General features: G+C 50.9%; 6 protein-coding genes across 6 annotated transcripts; all 6 read left to right on the top strand.

Annotated features, from left to right (window-relative positions):
• Positions 1-419: 419 nt before the first annotated feature.
• Positions 420-5284, top strand: AA0111_g3559 (Phospholipid-transporting ATPase; the record flags this gene model as incomplete). The annotated part of the gene is made up of 4 exons (XM_028649457.1): positions 420-486; positions 558-928; positions 983-4149; positions 4198-5284. 4 exons carry the CDS (start codon positions 420-422, stop codon positions 5282-5284), a joined length of 4692 nt encoding a protein of 1563 aa, XP_028508823.1.
• Positions 5285-6365: 1081 nt separating this feature from the next.
• Positions 6366-6926, top strand: AA0111_g3558 (hypothetical protein; the record flags this gene model as incomplete). Its single annotated transcript, XM_028649456.1, has 1 exon — positions 6366-6926. One exon carries the CDS (start codon positions 6366-6368, stop codon positions 6924-6926), a length of 561 nt encoding a protein of 186 aa, XP_028508824.1.
• Positions 6927-6983: 57 nt separating this feature from the next.
• AA0111_g3557 (hypothetical protein) lies at positions 6984-7181 on the top strand (the record flags this gene model as incomplete). Its single annotated transcript, XM_028649455.1, has 1 exon — positions 6984-7181. The coding sequence occupies one exon, from the start codon at positions 6984-6986 to the stop codon at positions 7179-7181; it is 198 nt and encodes a 65-aa protein (XP_028508980.1).
• A 1816-nt stretch (positions 7182-8997) lies between these two features.
• On the top strand, positions 8998-9279 carry AA0111_g3556 (hypothetical protein; the record flags this gene model as incomplete). Its single annotated transcript, XM_028649454.1, has 1 exon — positions 8998-9279. The coding sequence occupies one exon, from the start codon at positions 8998-9000 to the stop codon at positions 9277-9279; it is 282 nt and encodes a 93-aa protein (XP_028508981.1).
• A 450-nt stretch (positions 9280-9729) lies between these two features.
• On the top strand, positions 9730-10652 carry AA0111_g3555 (hypothetical protein; the record flags this gene model as incomplete). Its single annotated transcript, XM_028649453.1, has 3 exons — positions 9730-9922; positions 9984-10134; positions 10199-10652. The coding sequence occupies 3 exons, from the start codon at positions 9730-9732 to the stop codon at positions 10650-10652; spliced, it is 798 nt and encodes a 265-aa protein (XP_028508978.1).
• A 164-nt stretch (positions 10653-10816) lies between these two features.
• AA0111_g3554 (hypothetical protein) lies at positions 10817-13034 on the top strand (the record flags this gene model as incomplete). The annotated part of the gene is made up of 2 exons (XM_028649452.1): positions 10817-10977; positions 11120-13034. 2 exons carry the CDS (start codon positions 10817-10819, stop codon positions 13032-13034), a joined length of 2076 nt encoding a protein of 691 aa, XP_028508979.1.
• Positions 13035-16382: the final 3348 nt, after the last annotated feature.

Below are 16382 nucleotides of genomic sequence, written 5' to 3'. Positions count from 1 at the left end.
CATCAGGGTCTGCGCAGTACTTGCCGCTCCGCTGCCTTCCCCTCGTGCTGATTCTCCACGGCCCTGCACTCTGACGACCTCGCGCCAGCTAATCACTCCGTCGCATAATCTGACTGTCGCTCCGCCTCCAACGTCGAGTTTAGTGTTCGCAACCGCTGTTTCTCGTCCGGCATCTTTTAATATCCGAATACAACACGGCCGCCGGTCTCCTAGCACCCTCCGCGACGACCACCACAACACCACCACCACAACCACCACCTCGTCCCTCGACCACCCCCCGGCACTACATGCACTGCACCCCCCGCCACGTGCCAGCGTCCTCCGCGAACGAGTTGGCTTGCATTGCAGCGTAGAGCCATTCCGGCTCAGGCCGTCGCCGCCCTCCCTGCAGCGCCGCAGCATCCCCGACGACAAGCACCATGACGCTGCAACCCTACATGGAGCCCAACGAGACCGAGGTGTCACATCCCCAGAAGCGCATACGCTGTGAGTGACGCCCTTCCGCTGACAGCACAGAGAGACGACAGTTGAGAGCATTGCGCTGACGGGACATGCAGGGGCAACACATCGTGCGACAGGCATCAAAGCGGCAAACAAGCGACACTCCCTCAAGGAACGTCTCCACCGGCGTATAGGCTCTGGCGGCGAGAAGCAAGACCCGTTGGGTAAAGAAGGAGGACTTCCGACCGACCCGTCTCCTGAGAGCTCAGATGCAGGCGCCGAAGAGGGAGACTCGGGGCGCAAAGTCTACTTCAACGTTCCCCTGCCGCAAACAGAACGCGACGAAGAAGGCCACCCCCTCGCACAGTACGCCCGCAACAAGATAAGAACCGCCAAATACACGCCGCTCAGCTTCATACCCAAGAACCTGTGGTTCCAGTTCCACAACATCGCCAACGTCTACTTCCTGTTCATTATTATCCTGGGCGTGCGTACCCTCCCGTCTCCTCCGAAACATCCGACAGCTAACTGATTTGTTCAGATTTTCTCCATTTTCGGTGCTAGTAATCCGGCCCTTAATGCAGTACCGCTCATCGTCATTCTCGTCGTAACGTCCATCAAGGATGGAGTAGAGGATTGGCGAAGAACCGTCCTAGACAACGAGCTCAACAACGCGCCCGTTCACCGACTCGTCGACTTCAACAACGTAAACACGGCCGAAGACACGGTATCATTATGGCGGAAGATCAAGAAGGCCACCACAAAGAGCATAATCTCAACATGGCGGCTGATGAAGAGCGCCAAGAACAAAAAGGGTGCAAAGGGCAAAGGAGGTGAGGACGGCGGCATGGACGGCTCGCGCCCTTCCCACGAGACCCGAAGAGCTTCCATCGCATCACGCAGAGAATCCTACTTTGGAAACGAGAACGACATCCAGATGACACCCGTGCCCTCACCGTTACCAGGCCAATCTCCTACGCATTCTCCTCCACTAACCCATGGACCCGGTGAAGGAGATAAAATTCGCGGCGCCGACTCCAATCCTGGCCCTCAAAAGAAGTTCTGGGGAAGTGTGCTGAACCCGTACAAGACTGCTCCAGAAAAGGCACGTTTCAAGAAAGATGCATGGAAAAATGTCCAGGTCGGTGATTTCGTGCGCCTTTACAACGATGAGGAGATCCCTGCCGACGTGATTGTGCTTTCCACTTCTTCCGACGACGGCGCATGCTATGTTGAGACGAAGAACTTGGACGGTGAGACCAACCTCAAGGTGCGTAATGCACTCCACGCCACTCGAGATGTGCGACATGCTCGACACTGCGAGCGCGCCGAATTCGTCATCGAGAGCGAAGGCGCGCATTCCAACTTGTACTCGTACAGTGCAGCCATCAGGTGGCAGCAGCACAACGCGAAAGATCCCGAGGCGCCGGCGTACGAAATGGTCGAGCCCATATCCATTAACAACCTTATCCTCCGTGGCTGTCAATTGCGAAACACTGAGTGGGTATTGGGTGTCGTCGTCTTCACTGGAGAAGAGACAAAGATCATGATAAACTCCGGTATCACGCCCAGCAAGAGAGCCAGGATCTCCAAGGAACTGAACTGGAACGTTGTATACAATTTCTTCATCCTGGCCGCCATGTGTCTGGTCTCTGGAATCGTGCTTGGTGTGACTTGGGCCCGGGACGACACCACCCATTCATTCTTCGAATATGGTTCCTACGGAGGGGCTCCTGCTACAGACGGTGTAATTGCGTTTTGGGCTGCCGTCATTCTCTTCCAGAATTTGGTTCCTATTTCGCTTTACATTACCCTGGAAATCATTCGTACGCTGCAGGCCCTCTTTATCTACAGCGACATACACATGTACTACGCAAAGCTGGACTACCCCTGTACTCCCAAGTCCTGGAATATCTCAGATGACGTGGGCCAGATCGAATACATCTTTTCGGACAAGACGGGTACACTCACCCAGAACGTCATGGAGTTCAAGAAGGCAACCATTAACGGAGTTCCCTATGGAGAAGCATACACAGAGGCCCAGGCAGGCATGCAGCGGAGACAAGGTATCAACGTCGAAGTTGAGGGTGCCAAGGCCCGCGAACAGATTGCGCGCGACCGTGTACGGATGCTCGAGGGAATTCGCAAGATGCATGACAACCCCTACTTGTGGGATGACGATCTGACATTTATTGCTCCGGACTATATTGACGATCTGCGCGGAGAATCTGGAATGGAACAAAAGAGAGCCAATGAGGAGTTTATGATTGCTTTGGCCCTTTGCCATACCGTCGTTACTGAACGCACCCCTGGTGACCCACCGAAGATCGAGTTCAAAGCACAATCGCCCGATGAAGCCGCACTCGTTGCTACTGCCCGTGATTGTGGCTTCACATTCGTTGGTCGCGAAGACGATCGTCTCGTTGTCAATATTCTGGGACAAGAGCGCAAATACCAAGTCCTCAATACCCTGGAATTCAACTCCAGCAGGAAGCGAATGAGTGCGATCATCAGAATGCCTGATAACAGAATCGTCCTATTCTGCAAAGGAGCCGACAGCATGATCTACTCTAGGTTGATCCCCAATGAGCAACGACAACTCCGTGCCGATACTGGTGAGCATCTCGAGATGTTTGCGCGAGAAGGACTCCGAACACTGTGCATTGCTCAACGAGAGATCTCTGAGGAGGAATACCAAGAGTGGAACAGGGATTACGACATTGCTGCCAACGCTATTCAAGGACGTGAGGACAAGCTGGAAGAGGTATCCGATCGCATCGAAAACCACTTGTGGCTGATTGGAGGAACTGCCATCGAAGACCGACTCCAGGACGGTGTACCAGAGTCCATTTCTCTTCTCGGTCAGGCCGGTATTAAGCTGTGGGTTCTTACAGGTGACAAAGTTGAGACAGCCATCAACATCGGTTTCTCTTGCAACCTTCTCGACAACGACATGGACCTGATTATCCTCAAGGTTACAGACGATAACATCGATTCTATAGAAGCCCAGCTCGACGAGAAATTGAAGATCTTCGGTCTAGAAGGCTCTGAAGAAGAACTGGCCGCCGCTCAAAACGATCACGAACCACCACCACCTACACATGCCATCATCATCGACGGAGATACTCTCAAGCTGGCTCTAGATGAATCAGTAAAGCGGAAGTTCCTTCTGCTTTGTAGGCGTTGTCGATCCGTTCTTTGCTGCCGTGTGAGTCCCAGTCAGAAAGCAGCCGTCGTCAACATGGTCAAGACTGGACTGGACTGTCTCACTCTTGCTATTGGAGACGGTGCCAACGACGTGGCCATGATTCAAGAGGCGCACGTTGGTGTCGGTATCGCTGGTGTCGAGGGCCGCGCAGCCGTCATGTCTTCTGATTACGCCATTGGTCAATTCCGTTTCCTCACTCGCCTTGTGCTTGTTCACGGTCGATGGTCATACCGTAGGCTCGCAGAAACTATTGCCAACTTCTTCTACAAGAACATCATTTGGACGTTTTCTCTCTTCTGGTACCAGATTTACACCAATTTCGACAGCCAGTATATCTTCGACTACACTTACATTATCTTCTTCAACTTGGCGTTTACGTCACTCCCTGTTATCGTCATGGGTGTTCTGGATCAGGATGTCGATGATAGAGTATCTCTGGCCGTCCCGGAGCTGTACCGTCGTGGTATCGAGCGAAAGGAGTGGAGCCAGCCTAAGTTCTGGTAAGCAAAATCGGCTCAAGGCACATGAAAGACACTAACATATCATAGGGCTTACATGGTCGATGGTATCTACCAATCCGCAGTTGCCTTCTTCTTCTTGTACGAAATCTTCGCACCCGCAACTTTTGCGACCTCCAACGGATTGGACCTGGCCGAGTTCCGACGCATGGGTATCTACGCTGCAACTACAGCTGTTTGTGCAGCCAACATCTATGTCCTATACAACACATATCGTTGGGACTGGCTGATCGTCCTGATCGTCGTCATCAGTACCCTCTTCATCTGGTTCTGGACTGGGGTGTACACCTCTTTCACCTCGAGTGCTCAATTCTACAAGGCTGGTGCCGAAGCATACGGCACTCTCAATTTCTGGGCTTACGTTCTGTGCGCTACGGTAGCGTGTTTGCTTCCGCGCTTCATCTTCAAGGTGGTGCAGAAGATCTACTTCCCTCTAGATGCGGACATTATTCGGGAGCAGGTGAAGCAAGGCAAATTCGACTATTTGAGAGACAATGACTCTTACCTTCCTCCTCGACCAGAGAAGGTGGCTGGTGAGCAAGACTCCAACCAGTCATCGGAAGCCGATGCTTCGAAGTACAAAGCCGCTAATGCCGATGTCACGGACGAAGACGTTCGACCCATCTACCCACCATCAGTTGCTCCAACCGCTACGACGCACAACCCAAGAAGCCAGAATGGCAGCAACAGCACCGACTACACTTTCCGCCGTTCTATGGAGGGTCTCCCACCCGCTCCTACAACGGAGGCTCCTCCCCTCGCCCATCGTATGTCGACCGACTACCGCGTACGACCAAGCTTCGATCGCGCACGTATGTCTATGGACCGCGTGCGTCCTAGTTTCGAGCAAAGCAACGACTTTACCTCGGCCGCCATGCTGACACGACTCGAGTCGTCCCACAGCCGTAACAGTTTCCAAGGCCACAGGAACAGCTACCAAGGCGGTCCCCCCAATACACAACCGGCAGTCATGAGCCGGTTACGCAATGCGATCCGCAGAGCGACAATAACACGAGATGAGGCGCCAGAACATCTTCGTCAAAATCAAGAAGATGTACCGGAAGTGCCTGCAGTACCCAAAAGCCCACCACGTAGTCCGCGAAGTCCGCCCAGGTAGTACCTGAGGTGACTAGTAGTAGGATGGGGGACGACTTGTTTGCATATTGTCTGTCCCTGTTTCCTCCTTTGACGAGCCTTTACGACTCCTTTTTTGTACATAACCCATCATATTTCTTTTAACTGTCACGTTTCGCATTGCGCTAGCGATCTGACCATGTTCCTCATCTACATATCATCATTACCACTACCACTACGCTTTATTCCCTGTTTGTGGTTTTCTGCCTCTCCATCAAAGATCAAATAGGCGTTTTTGGTCTTGATTTCCCGAAATGTATAGCTTGTGATTCCCTCGTTGAGCTTTCTTTGTTTCTTTCTTAATCTTTTTCTGTCTACACCGATATCAGAGCCATGGGGGGAGTGATGAGATGTGCTCGTTGTGGGATGGAAGAATAGACGGGTGTTGATGAGTATGGCTGTAGATATTCTAATGATGTGTGACTAGCCTGGTCCTATCCTGGGCTGTCTCGACGTTCTAAGAGATCTTCGTATGAGTGGCTGATTTTCATAATATGTGGTCTATTCGAAACCACCTAGTGACTCTTGCCTTGAGTATATTTGTGTCTAGGTATTGTTATGCTTTCGCAGTCACCACGCTTCTCAGGCTCATTCTTTCCCAGCTGGCTGTGACTTGCTAAGTTTGCAATCAACTCGCGCTAACCTTTCCAGTCACCTGGTACATTCATACCTTACATACTTACGACCTCGCAACACTGCCCGCAGAGAAAGGCGTCAGTCACAACTAAAGCGCCAGTGATTGATTCAGCGCCTCGCTAATTCTCACGTAATACCCTCAGGGAAAACCTTAACTAAACACCTTTTTGTCACGTTGTCGCTTTTTGCCTGGCGTTTTGAGTGGTATAACCACCAAGCGCAAGTGCGTCCCGAATCACGGGTGATTACACGTGCCTTGTGAAAGAGCGTAATAAGCATTCTTTCTTTGAATGATAATTGGAGGGTCGTAATCACCTTCAAGTAATTGCAATTGCAACCCCGCATCTTACACTCCTTCGACAGGCTCAAGTCTACTTCCGCGTTCGTAACAGACGCGCTTTATCATCCTCCCAACCCCGAACACCGATATGGCTTCCACAAATCCCGACAGCGCAAGGAATCTAGGGACCGTAAGGGTGTTGGGTGAGCGAGGCTTTCCGGCTAAGGGTCAGGCTAAGCATTCTTTGTCTGTACAAGAAAGGGCCAGGAAGAGGAAGTGGAACATATCTGGCGACGAACACCGAATGTTCGAAGGAGGCGACGTCACCACACGGCACAGTTATGCTGAGATTACAGACAACTATAGGGTTGAAAGTGGCAGACCGCAACTACATGGCCCAGGAAAGACCGTAAGGCTGTACGCGTCTCATTCGAACGCTCTCGACCCTGATCGTAGCAAACGACATAGACATGGAGCACCAGACTCCCCACGACAGAACAACCCCCGAAAACGCAGCAAGCAAAACTTGGAGAAGGCACAGCAGCTCGCCCTGAACTATCCTGATCTCCGAGATATCGAAGCATGGCAAAAATTTGGCCAAAACATAGAGCGAAAGTTCCACAGAGAATACACATTTGTATATCGACAGTTGCGTCTGAATCAATGTCCTAAGGCATTGGCATACACCGAGTGGAGGAAGAGGGTATAGCAAGAGATGGTGGGGTTGGGCTTGCAAGATGCATATACTCGGCCTTTTGTAGATAGGATGCCTGGAGGTGAAGTCGAAGATGAGGCTAAGGAAGAAGTGGCCCAAGAGGCGATGGAGGAAGCGGAGGAAGAACGGGCACGGAGAGAAATGGACAGGATGATTGCTGACGACGGCCTTGACATTGATATCTACGGCGATGAAGTGACGAGGAGGAAGTATGAACCCTGGATCAGGAGTCGAATGGATCGAACGTAGACACCTATCTTCGCGATCCGCCCATGATAGCACTCGACCTTCTTTTTCCACAATGCTTTGAAGTCCTTGTGCGATTGCTTTTTTGTCGCTTGACTAGCTTCGTCGATTTGGTCTGATACCACACAGACAGCGATTAGTGGGGCCGCGGTTGCATGTCATGTATACATCATAGCTATCCAGAAAACTGGCACTTCTATCAACGCCTTCCTGGTGTAAGTGAAGCCATCTTAATTCATCATTACTTGGAGTGGTTGGCTGAGACACTGTAAAGGCAGCAACACTAAAGTTCATGGCAGTGGTGCGGTCACCTATACCACACTCGGGTACTGATATGACCACAGTAAACGTCACAGTGAAGGAAAGCCGCCAGCATGTTCGATCTGGCGCATGGTATCCATATTTGACCCACACGATCTGAAATTGAGTCTGCAGAAAGCAGGTCTAAGAGCCTTGGGATGAGCCTGTCCTGCATGAGACCCACTAATGACCGTAGATCGGTAAACCCGATGTGTAGAGCTGCAATCTCAATGTCTTGCTAAATTTCAGATCGCAACCGATCTTCCCAAAGAAATAGGCTTACTACATCGTTGTGCGGTCGATTGGCAATTTCCACCCTGTTTGTACAGCACATCAATCTCGATCGGCATGACAGAAACTGTGCACACGTGAGTGCGCAGGTATGACCACCACACAGATTTTCGGTACACACGAGAGTTGATTTCATTATGATGTCGAATACCTCATAGAGAAGTATGCAAAAAGATGACGATACCTCACTACGTGTCTGATTTAAGAGACGTGCTGTTTGCAGAATTCTGAGACCAACTGGAGGAACAAAACCAACCCGAGAACATACTTGGCCTTTTTGATCTCTTTCTTGACCCCGTAATCATGGACAGACCAAAGCAAGCATCAGCTGATGAGACTTCTTACCTTGTCTCTCTTTCTCACTACGATACACACAGCCTTTGCTCGGACTACACATTGAGGCGCCACAAATACGAGTCTGAGGCCAACGCTGGATGTTATGAATCGAGACAAGATTGGATCAAATACGTCGGGCCAATCGAAGAATTCGGAGGATGTAACCCTATCAACGGCAACTTCTCGGCTGTGGTCCACCACTTACCAAGCCAGAAAGATTGCGCATGATCGCTTATGTGCTTGAGTGTACGATACCTGTACCATACGGTTTCCCTATCACTGAGGTAGTCTGCTTACTGAATACAGATGCATACGCTAAGACTAGGTAGTGCTTCAATCAAACATTAAAGACTCACGCTCACTTGATCGGCGGCACTCACCTAACGAACAATCTCCAATCCTGAACGTTTAAGCACTATCAACGTCATCTTCCCTCATCTAACCAAGATCACTACGACCACGATCTAAACTTCCTGAATGGCTGTATCTTCTCTTCCTCGAACACCCATCCACGTAACGACATCGCCCATAGACACTGCAATGTCTGAAGATTCCGAAACAATGTATCACGGAGTAGGAGACACGACTCCCCTACCTACCCAGAGCGAAGGACAGCTTAAGTCCGATGATCTACCTCCCCAACGATCACACCATATCACGCGCGATATGGCAGTCGGCAGAACGTCAGTAAACTCCACGCTGATCTCCGACTCGCACAAGCCCTTCAAAGAATCAGGGCTCGAATCAATTCATCGTTCGGGTTAGCAAGGATGAGAGGCATTGACTTGCACAACTGGACATAAAGGACAGGCTCAATAAAGTGGACAGCGGTCTGCGTGTATTGAAGGCAAGGTTGAAAACCAAGGAAGAGAAATGGGCATCGCGTTACGACATGCCAAAGAACATCATGACTGCAGAGGAAAAGCTGAAGGTCAAGATTGAGAAGGCAAAGGAGGAATTGAGCGCTAAGGAGGATCTAGCTGCGGCGCGACGTACAAAGAAGCATGACATGCGCGACGAGCGGGCCAAGAAGCAAAAGGTAGACTATCAGCAGCGAGAGGCAAAACGACGAGAGCAAGCAAAGACTGACATTGGTGCAGAGATGGCAAGCGCCGGAGCTGCGATGGCGACTTCTTGTGAGGGTGACTTCGACATCGATGTTTACGATAACTAAGATACGTGCAAGGAATGCAGCATTGCTTCTTTACATATTAGCTAGTGACTTACGGCGCTATGGGCGGTGAGACTTTGAGACTGTTGCATACTTACGTTCCGCGACGGAAAGTTGCGTCGTTCAGACCCACTGCCAAAAGTATATGGCGCCATTGCGACAGAACGTTGATAACCACAGTTGTATGGGCTCTTGACGCTTTCGATATGACCTCATACAGACTGCGCCTTTTTTGAGCATGTCAAGTATGTAAGAAAAAGATGCTCAGAGTGAAGTGATGCTGGCTGGAGACGGGTCAAGAATGCGCTAGCTCAAATTACACTAGCCGACCGATCGACAGGGCAAGTATGTCATCATCGATCGCGTCCCGACCACTTTTCGCGAAGCTCAGAAGCATCAAAAGATTGTCACGAGCATGGCATCTGTTGCTACCCTTCCATTGCCCCCATCGCGATGCCACCGTGGTCGCTGATCTCACCGGCCTCTCGGGGCATAGGCTTCGCACTCGCAAGACGGGTGTTGCAGACCACGAACGCGCCTGTTGTTACAACAGCCCGAAAGGATCTCGATAAGACAAAGGAGGAGTTACTCGATGGTTTGGATGTTGACGAGAAGCGATTGACGGTGTTAAAACTGGATGTTCTAGGTGCGTATTTAGCATATGTGATAATGTGCATAATGGCGCTCGAGTACTGATCTTATTCTAGACGAGACGACTATTGCAGATGCAGCAGCGACCTGCAAGAAGCAGTTCAGTGATGGCCCTCATCAGCTTCAACTAGCTATGATGGTGCCGGGGATCCTTTTCCCAGAAAAGTCTCCCTCCCAAATCAACGCTGACGAAGCGTTATTGACTTTGTAAGTAATGGTCTTATCTAAACCGGACATGCGATGTGTACTGACTACGTACACCAATGCGTAGCCGAACTAATACTCTGGGTCCAATGCTTATGCTCAAGCACTTTTCTTCTTTCCTCCCAAGGAAGAGTGCAGTCATTGACAAGGAACAAGAGGACATGACGGGCTTACCAGATGTAGCTACAATGGCTATCATGTCAGCTCGCGTTGGTAGTATCAGCGACAACCGTCTAGGAGGATGGTACAGCTATCGTGCATCAAAAGCTGGTGTCAATCAGGTAGTCAAAACCTTTGACAACCATCTGAGGACTGCGTCGGGCGATAACGCGATGGCGGTTGCCTTACATCCCGGAACCGTCAAGACTGGGTTGAGTAAAGACTTCTGGAGTAACGTCAAGAAGGAGAAGCTGTTTGAGCGCGACTGGGTTGCAGAAAGGCTAATTGACGTAATTCGGCAAGTGGCGCCTGAAGGACGGGGCAAGTGCTGGGACTGGGATGGGAAGGAAGTGCCGCCTTGAAAGGCATACAAAATGCAAGCGCTCGAATTCACAAAGGCCACCACTTCTTCTCTCTCGCAACTTTACTAACATTAGTTTCTTCTTTATCACCACCGCTTGTATCACCAACGGTATCTCTTCTCTGCTATCGTTACTCAACCATCACTCGTCGACTCATCACTACCATGGCAGCTCCTGCTCACTCGCAAGGTGACAACAATCCGGACGCCATATCCACACCCTCCGCCGTACTGACGCATGAATCAGAGCTGCAAATCCCACTCGCTACCGAGCCCAAGGAATCTGAGGGTAAATCTAGGAAGGCGGACATAAGGAACTTCTCAAGGTGAGCGTGCTATTCTGACATTCAAAGTGCTTGTCACTGACAGGCAAACTAGGCCTTCGAGGTCTGACTAGGAGTCAATCAACTCAGAACCGCAACCCGCATCTTCTACCTCCGAACAGGCCATACTCGCGCCCGTACCTAGTCGACGAAGACATTCAGAGAGTACAGTGAGTTTTCCAGGCTCCGTCCAACCCACGCTCAACCCACGTGGCAACTTCACTCCATCTACCAATGATGCGAATCCAAACACGAACCCTTGGGCCAACTTCGACGGACATCACGCTCATCCAGCTCAACGCTCATCGCCTACAATTGCGGGTCGAGATGCGAGTTCGTGGTGGAAGATTGGGGGAACTCCATCCTATGGCAGTATAACATCCGACACTCGTGTGGCTAGTTCCAGATCTGTGGACGGCAATGCTTCCAGCCAAAAATCTGCAGTACCCACTGCATCACCAACGGTCGGTCTCGCGCTACCAGCAGCTGTATCTAGCAATCCGTACGAATGCCACGACAACGTGTCGTCTGGCCGCTCGATTCGCATAGAGCGGAGAGCGATGTCAGAGAACGATCTCACCGTGAACGAAGAATGGAGACTTCCTATACGGGATAGATACTGGCATTCCAGTGCGGTCACTTTGCGAACACCCATATCTTTCTGGATATCGGCGAAGTGGTGGACATCTACTATCAAAGCGCAAGTCAAAGTCAATGCGACAAACAGACTTGCAACCGAAGCACCCGCCAACGCCGCAGCCAGAGCCAGAGCCACAACGGCCTATGGTGCTGGTGGCCCTCCTACCCTATTGAAGTGGCCGCCACCAGAGAAGGCATGCACAGAAAGGTTCAAGCGCGGATTTTCAAAGTATCGCATTCGAAAGAACCATATCGATGCACCACCGGGACAAGACTCAAAGTGCCTGGGCGCCGCTTTTGAAACTTGGATTTCTTCCTCGAGCAATGATGATATTTGGGTTCAGGCATACAGTGCTTGGGACGCTTTGCAGGGAGATATTCAGCAACCTATACTGCCACCGTCAGCACCGAATAATGGCAACCGACAGCCCTTAGGTTCAGGGAAAGGAGCTGAGCAACCTGTACCGCTATGGCGACAGCTACTTTGTCTTCGAGGTGGTGCTGGGACACCTGAACCACTGGACGATGAACCTCTCGAAGAGGACGAACCAGCAAACGGGCCTGGAGGCAGCCATATTCGCGGCCATGAAGACGACCATCTAGCGGAAGATATACTCAACGAGCCCGACAATGGCTCCAGGATCGATGACCAAGGCGAACGTATACCCAACGAATCTGGAAACAGCTCTAAGAACGGCTTCATACTTCCCGACATAAACGATCCTTCCTGGATCCCCGCAAATGATTATGGAACCTACGTGTACGTACCGGGCTCCCCTAAGTCGCACTACTCAGCATTATCCGGGGATTCGAGCGACCTGTCAGATGCTGCCTCTTTGCATTTCCATGAACAAAATGCAAAGGCAGAAGAAGAAAGAGGCACGGCTACAAGACTAGATGGAGTGTCAGCAGCATTAGGGCGGTTACCCACTGAGAGCAGAATCTTCACGCCAGGCGACGGCAGAGACGGCGGCAGTGATTACTCCTCTACCAGGGCTACCAGGAGGAGATTTTCGTTCGAGAGTCGACCGTCGTCTGGATCACGCAGTAAATGTACGAGCTCAAACCTGGATGGTTCCATAGACTGGCTACCACAGTCTTCTGCACCACGCGACAGGCGCACAGACTCAGACGTAGATGAGGCCGTAGATGCCATGGGTGAAGACGAACCCCTCATTAATCCACATCCAGCCCCTGAACCTGCCACAAACGACATTTCAGCCAGAGTTCCATCCCTTGAACACGCCCACAATCATAATGCGAATGTTCACCCCACCGTGCCTTTTGCAGGAGTGCGCAGACGCGATCTGCTTCGTCACGCTCTCAGACAGGATCAGTTGTGGGAACATGTTCTCCGGGCTTTGAGGAATATGCTTGTGATGGGTTCAGAAGAGAAGAAACGCTTACGCAAGAAGAAGTGATGGTTTAGCGGTATTGGTACTTGTACTGAGGTTTCTTGTGGTCATGGGCCACACATGCAGATAGCTGGTCAATTTGACGAATGCGTACAATTTGCTATCCTTGCTTGATTTTTGCTAGAGTATGAGTAGATGTCTCAACCAAGAGGGTCGCTTTCGTCTATGCATGGAGAACCGTTGGAGAAAGGCCGGAGGGTCAAGGTCATACAGCATGAATGATGCACCGTACCGCATCATGAAATTGAGCTCGCGTAGCAATTGAACTCTAAGTTATGAGGTAGCTTGTTGGCTTTGATTAATTAAAATGCCGTGCTGCCCCGAAATCACTTGGACCTGCGAACAGCTGCGGGCTGTTAAGACTCTTACAAACTTAGATCTAGAGACAGCCCAGCATCTGCGCACAGTCGAGTATCTCTCATGCAAGTACTCACATGTTTAGTCTCATCGGATTTCTAACATGGTAGGTGCACATGCGATGGCACTACGTGAAACAAGCCGACGGACTGACTGACTCTACTTGCTCTATACATGTTCAGTACCGCCCAGTGGTAGTGTGCTTTTCAACTCCGACGCTTAGCTTGTTCACAGCTAGAAGACTTCAAGTAAATACTGTGGCGGAGACCTGTGCTAAATGCGAAGGAGCTTGCTCTTTGCGAGCTTCTATCTAATCAAACCCACCCTAGAGATACTTGTGGAGATTTGCTTGTATGGATCAACAGATGAGCAATAGTGCACATCTCTACCTAGGGCACGTATTGAAATCTGTGAGCCACTCGTTTCTTCTATATAAACAGCTTTCTATCAAGATTTTGAAGAGACAAGAGCGTCCTGATAACTGACCATTAGACGAGTTCATGTCTTGAGCATACTCAGCATCAGCATGCATGGTACCCGTCTTTTCGAAGCGAATTGTCGATGAGCAAGTTAGCACCTCTATTTAAGATGCTTGTAAATGCCGCAGATTTATTGGACACGGAAGATTGCTGTGCCGTTTCCATCGAGTCAGCAGCATGTACCGCGTGTACCAGATGATTACGAAGTTGGGATAAACCATCATTACATAGCTCGCGACCTCTCTCATTCCACTCACACATACTACCAGACTGTCGTCACCAGCTCATCCGAGCAATTTCCTCCAGCCTCCCCCTCTCCTAGGCACCCACCCCGCGTCATCAACCAGAAACCGGCCAAACCGCCGCCCTTCCATATCTCATCTCCACTTTAACCTGACATATCGCGGTCCGGCGCATGAACCCAGATCCCTACTGCACGCACATGGCCCCCCAGCGAGGTCCAGCCGAACTAACCCCTTTTCCGCTGCAAGAAACACGGTACGCTAGATCCTTGGGGCCGATGCTACAGGGCGCTAAGGATGGAGGCAATGGTGTGGGCAGTGGGCACGGAGAGGGTCAAGCACAGGGTAGGTCAGGGCTTCTTCCCGCTGCTCACCGCTGGTTTCGTTGGATGTGCGATGGATGGGAGGGAGGGGGGAGGGAGGGGTATGTGCATACAATGATTTTAAGCGCTGAGAGCTTGTCGATAGTTTTGTTGGTGGTGGTGAGAAGTAGCGTAGTCAGGTATAGGATGACATGGCGTGTTGTGGGATCATGATTATGGCTATTGCGGTTACGCACGACAGGGATGAAGACGATTGAATCGGCGCATGTAACGTAGTTCATTAGAATGAGCAAGGCAAGGCTGCTTGCTTCCTACCATTCTTGTGATGAGATGTGTGATGGGAACGCAGATTTCGACACGCGAGCACACACGGCTCGGGCGGCGGAACTGATGGGGTTGCAGGCGTACGTGGCACATTTGACATATCGGTTACAGCATGGCATGTGTGTTGGTGCATCGCAAGGGATGGCACGGAGGAAATGGGTCCAGGGTCAGAATCCTTTTGCCGGACGGACAGCGGCAACAGCACAGCACATTTGACCTGGCCAACAAGAAAAACTTGTGGAGTTGTGCGTTGTGTGCTTGCTCCCGCAAGCACGCAAAAAAAAAAAAGAGACCGTGGGTTGGTGCCAAGCGGATGTGACAGCCAGCCAGCCATGTCTAGCAGTGCGATGCAAGGGCATCGGAAAACTGCCTTGGAGGCGCTTAGCACTCTCGCTTTCCTAGCTTATCTTCCATCGAATTTTTTTAGTAAGCACTACCTACACACACTACAGCTACACTATGAGATCCGGACTTGTCCTCTCAGGAGATGCACTTGCGAAGCCAAAAGAGTGAGAAAGACAAAGAGCGGTACGCTAACATGAGTAGGCAAGGAAGGGACAAGGTCAGGGCCCGCAATTGCTCGACTCAGCTTAGTTGAGCTTGCGACATCGAGCATCCCGGTTCGAAACTTCTGCTCGCACCGTCCCGTGACGGGCAACGACTATTTAGCTTGTACAGTCCGAATTCGGAGTTAGGGGGATTGGCCGGGCACGTACGTTTTCGTCGAACAGCGATGTATCCCAGGCATATGTGAGGGATTGCTATTGCGATCGGCTGAAAGCGAGTCGCAACCACAAAGGCCTCCTTTCCCCCTGATCCTGGCTCCTTTGTGGAAGCAAGATATTTCTTACTCGACTGAAACGCTGACAGGCTAATATTGATTCGTGACGACGTCGTTCGTTAGCGACGACAAACTTTCCCAGATCCGATTGCATTGCCGAAACCCTGAACCATGAAAAAAGACCTAATGGTCTATCCACATGAAAATTAAGTGATGCAAACAAAATATGTCAGCTGGATATTTGCTGTCTCGGCAAGCCAAGGAGAAGCATTCGTGTCGAGGCAGCAAAAGAACGGTACGCTAGGTCGCTTTAGAACCACAGTTCCTTTTTGTTGCAATTTTTGCCCTGCATGCTCTGGCAGTTCTCATGACGGACTTGCTTCCCAGCGTGGCAGCGAATCAAACCCTTCTCTTTCTCTCGCACCGTTCCGTTAGCGAGTCGAGATTGAACGGTACGCTATAGCGGCGACACCATGCAACGGCGGGCGTATCAATAGCCAGTAGATGTGAGAAAGGCCTATAGCCAAGCCGTCTGTTCATTAGGACAACATCGGCGGACTGCGATCCAGAACCTGGCCTTTGGTACGATGCTGCACCGCACGGTAGCAGGAAGGGACGGAAAAGTAATAGAGTTTTGAGGGTTCATCAGCTGCTCCAAAGCAATCGTGGTACACTAGGATTCTAAAGCCTCAATTGGTATCTGGGGTGACATGTCGGTGCAAGTCAGTGCTGCGATACATTGAACTATTGTCGGATTCGCAATTGATAACCTCCCTGCGTCCGAGCGAGCCGCAGCACAAACTCGACGATACTGGTACTGATGAAATCATTTTGATCAGAATGATTAC

Source organism: Alternaria arborescens, assembly GCF_004154835.1.
Source record: "Alternaria arborescens strain FERA 675 chromosome Unknown contig_6, whole genome shotgun sequence".
Classification (NCBI taxonomy): domain Eukaryota; kingdom Fungi; phylum Ascomycota; class Dothideomycetes; order Pleosporales; family Pleosporaceae; genus Alternaria; species Alternaria arborescens.
The sequence above is the reverse complement of the archived record's forward strand: the minus strand, read 5'-3'. Positions and strand labels throughout refer to the sequence as shown.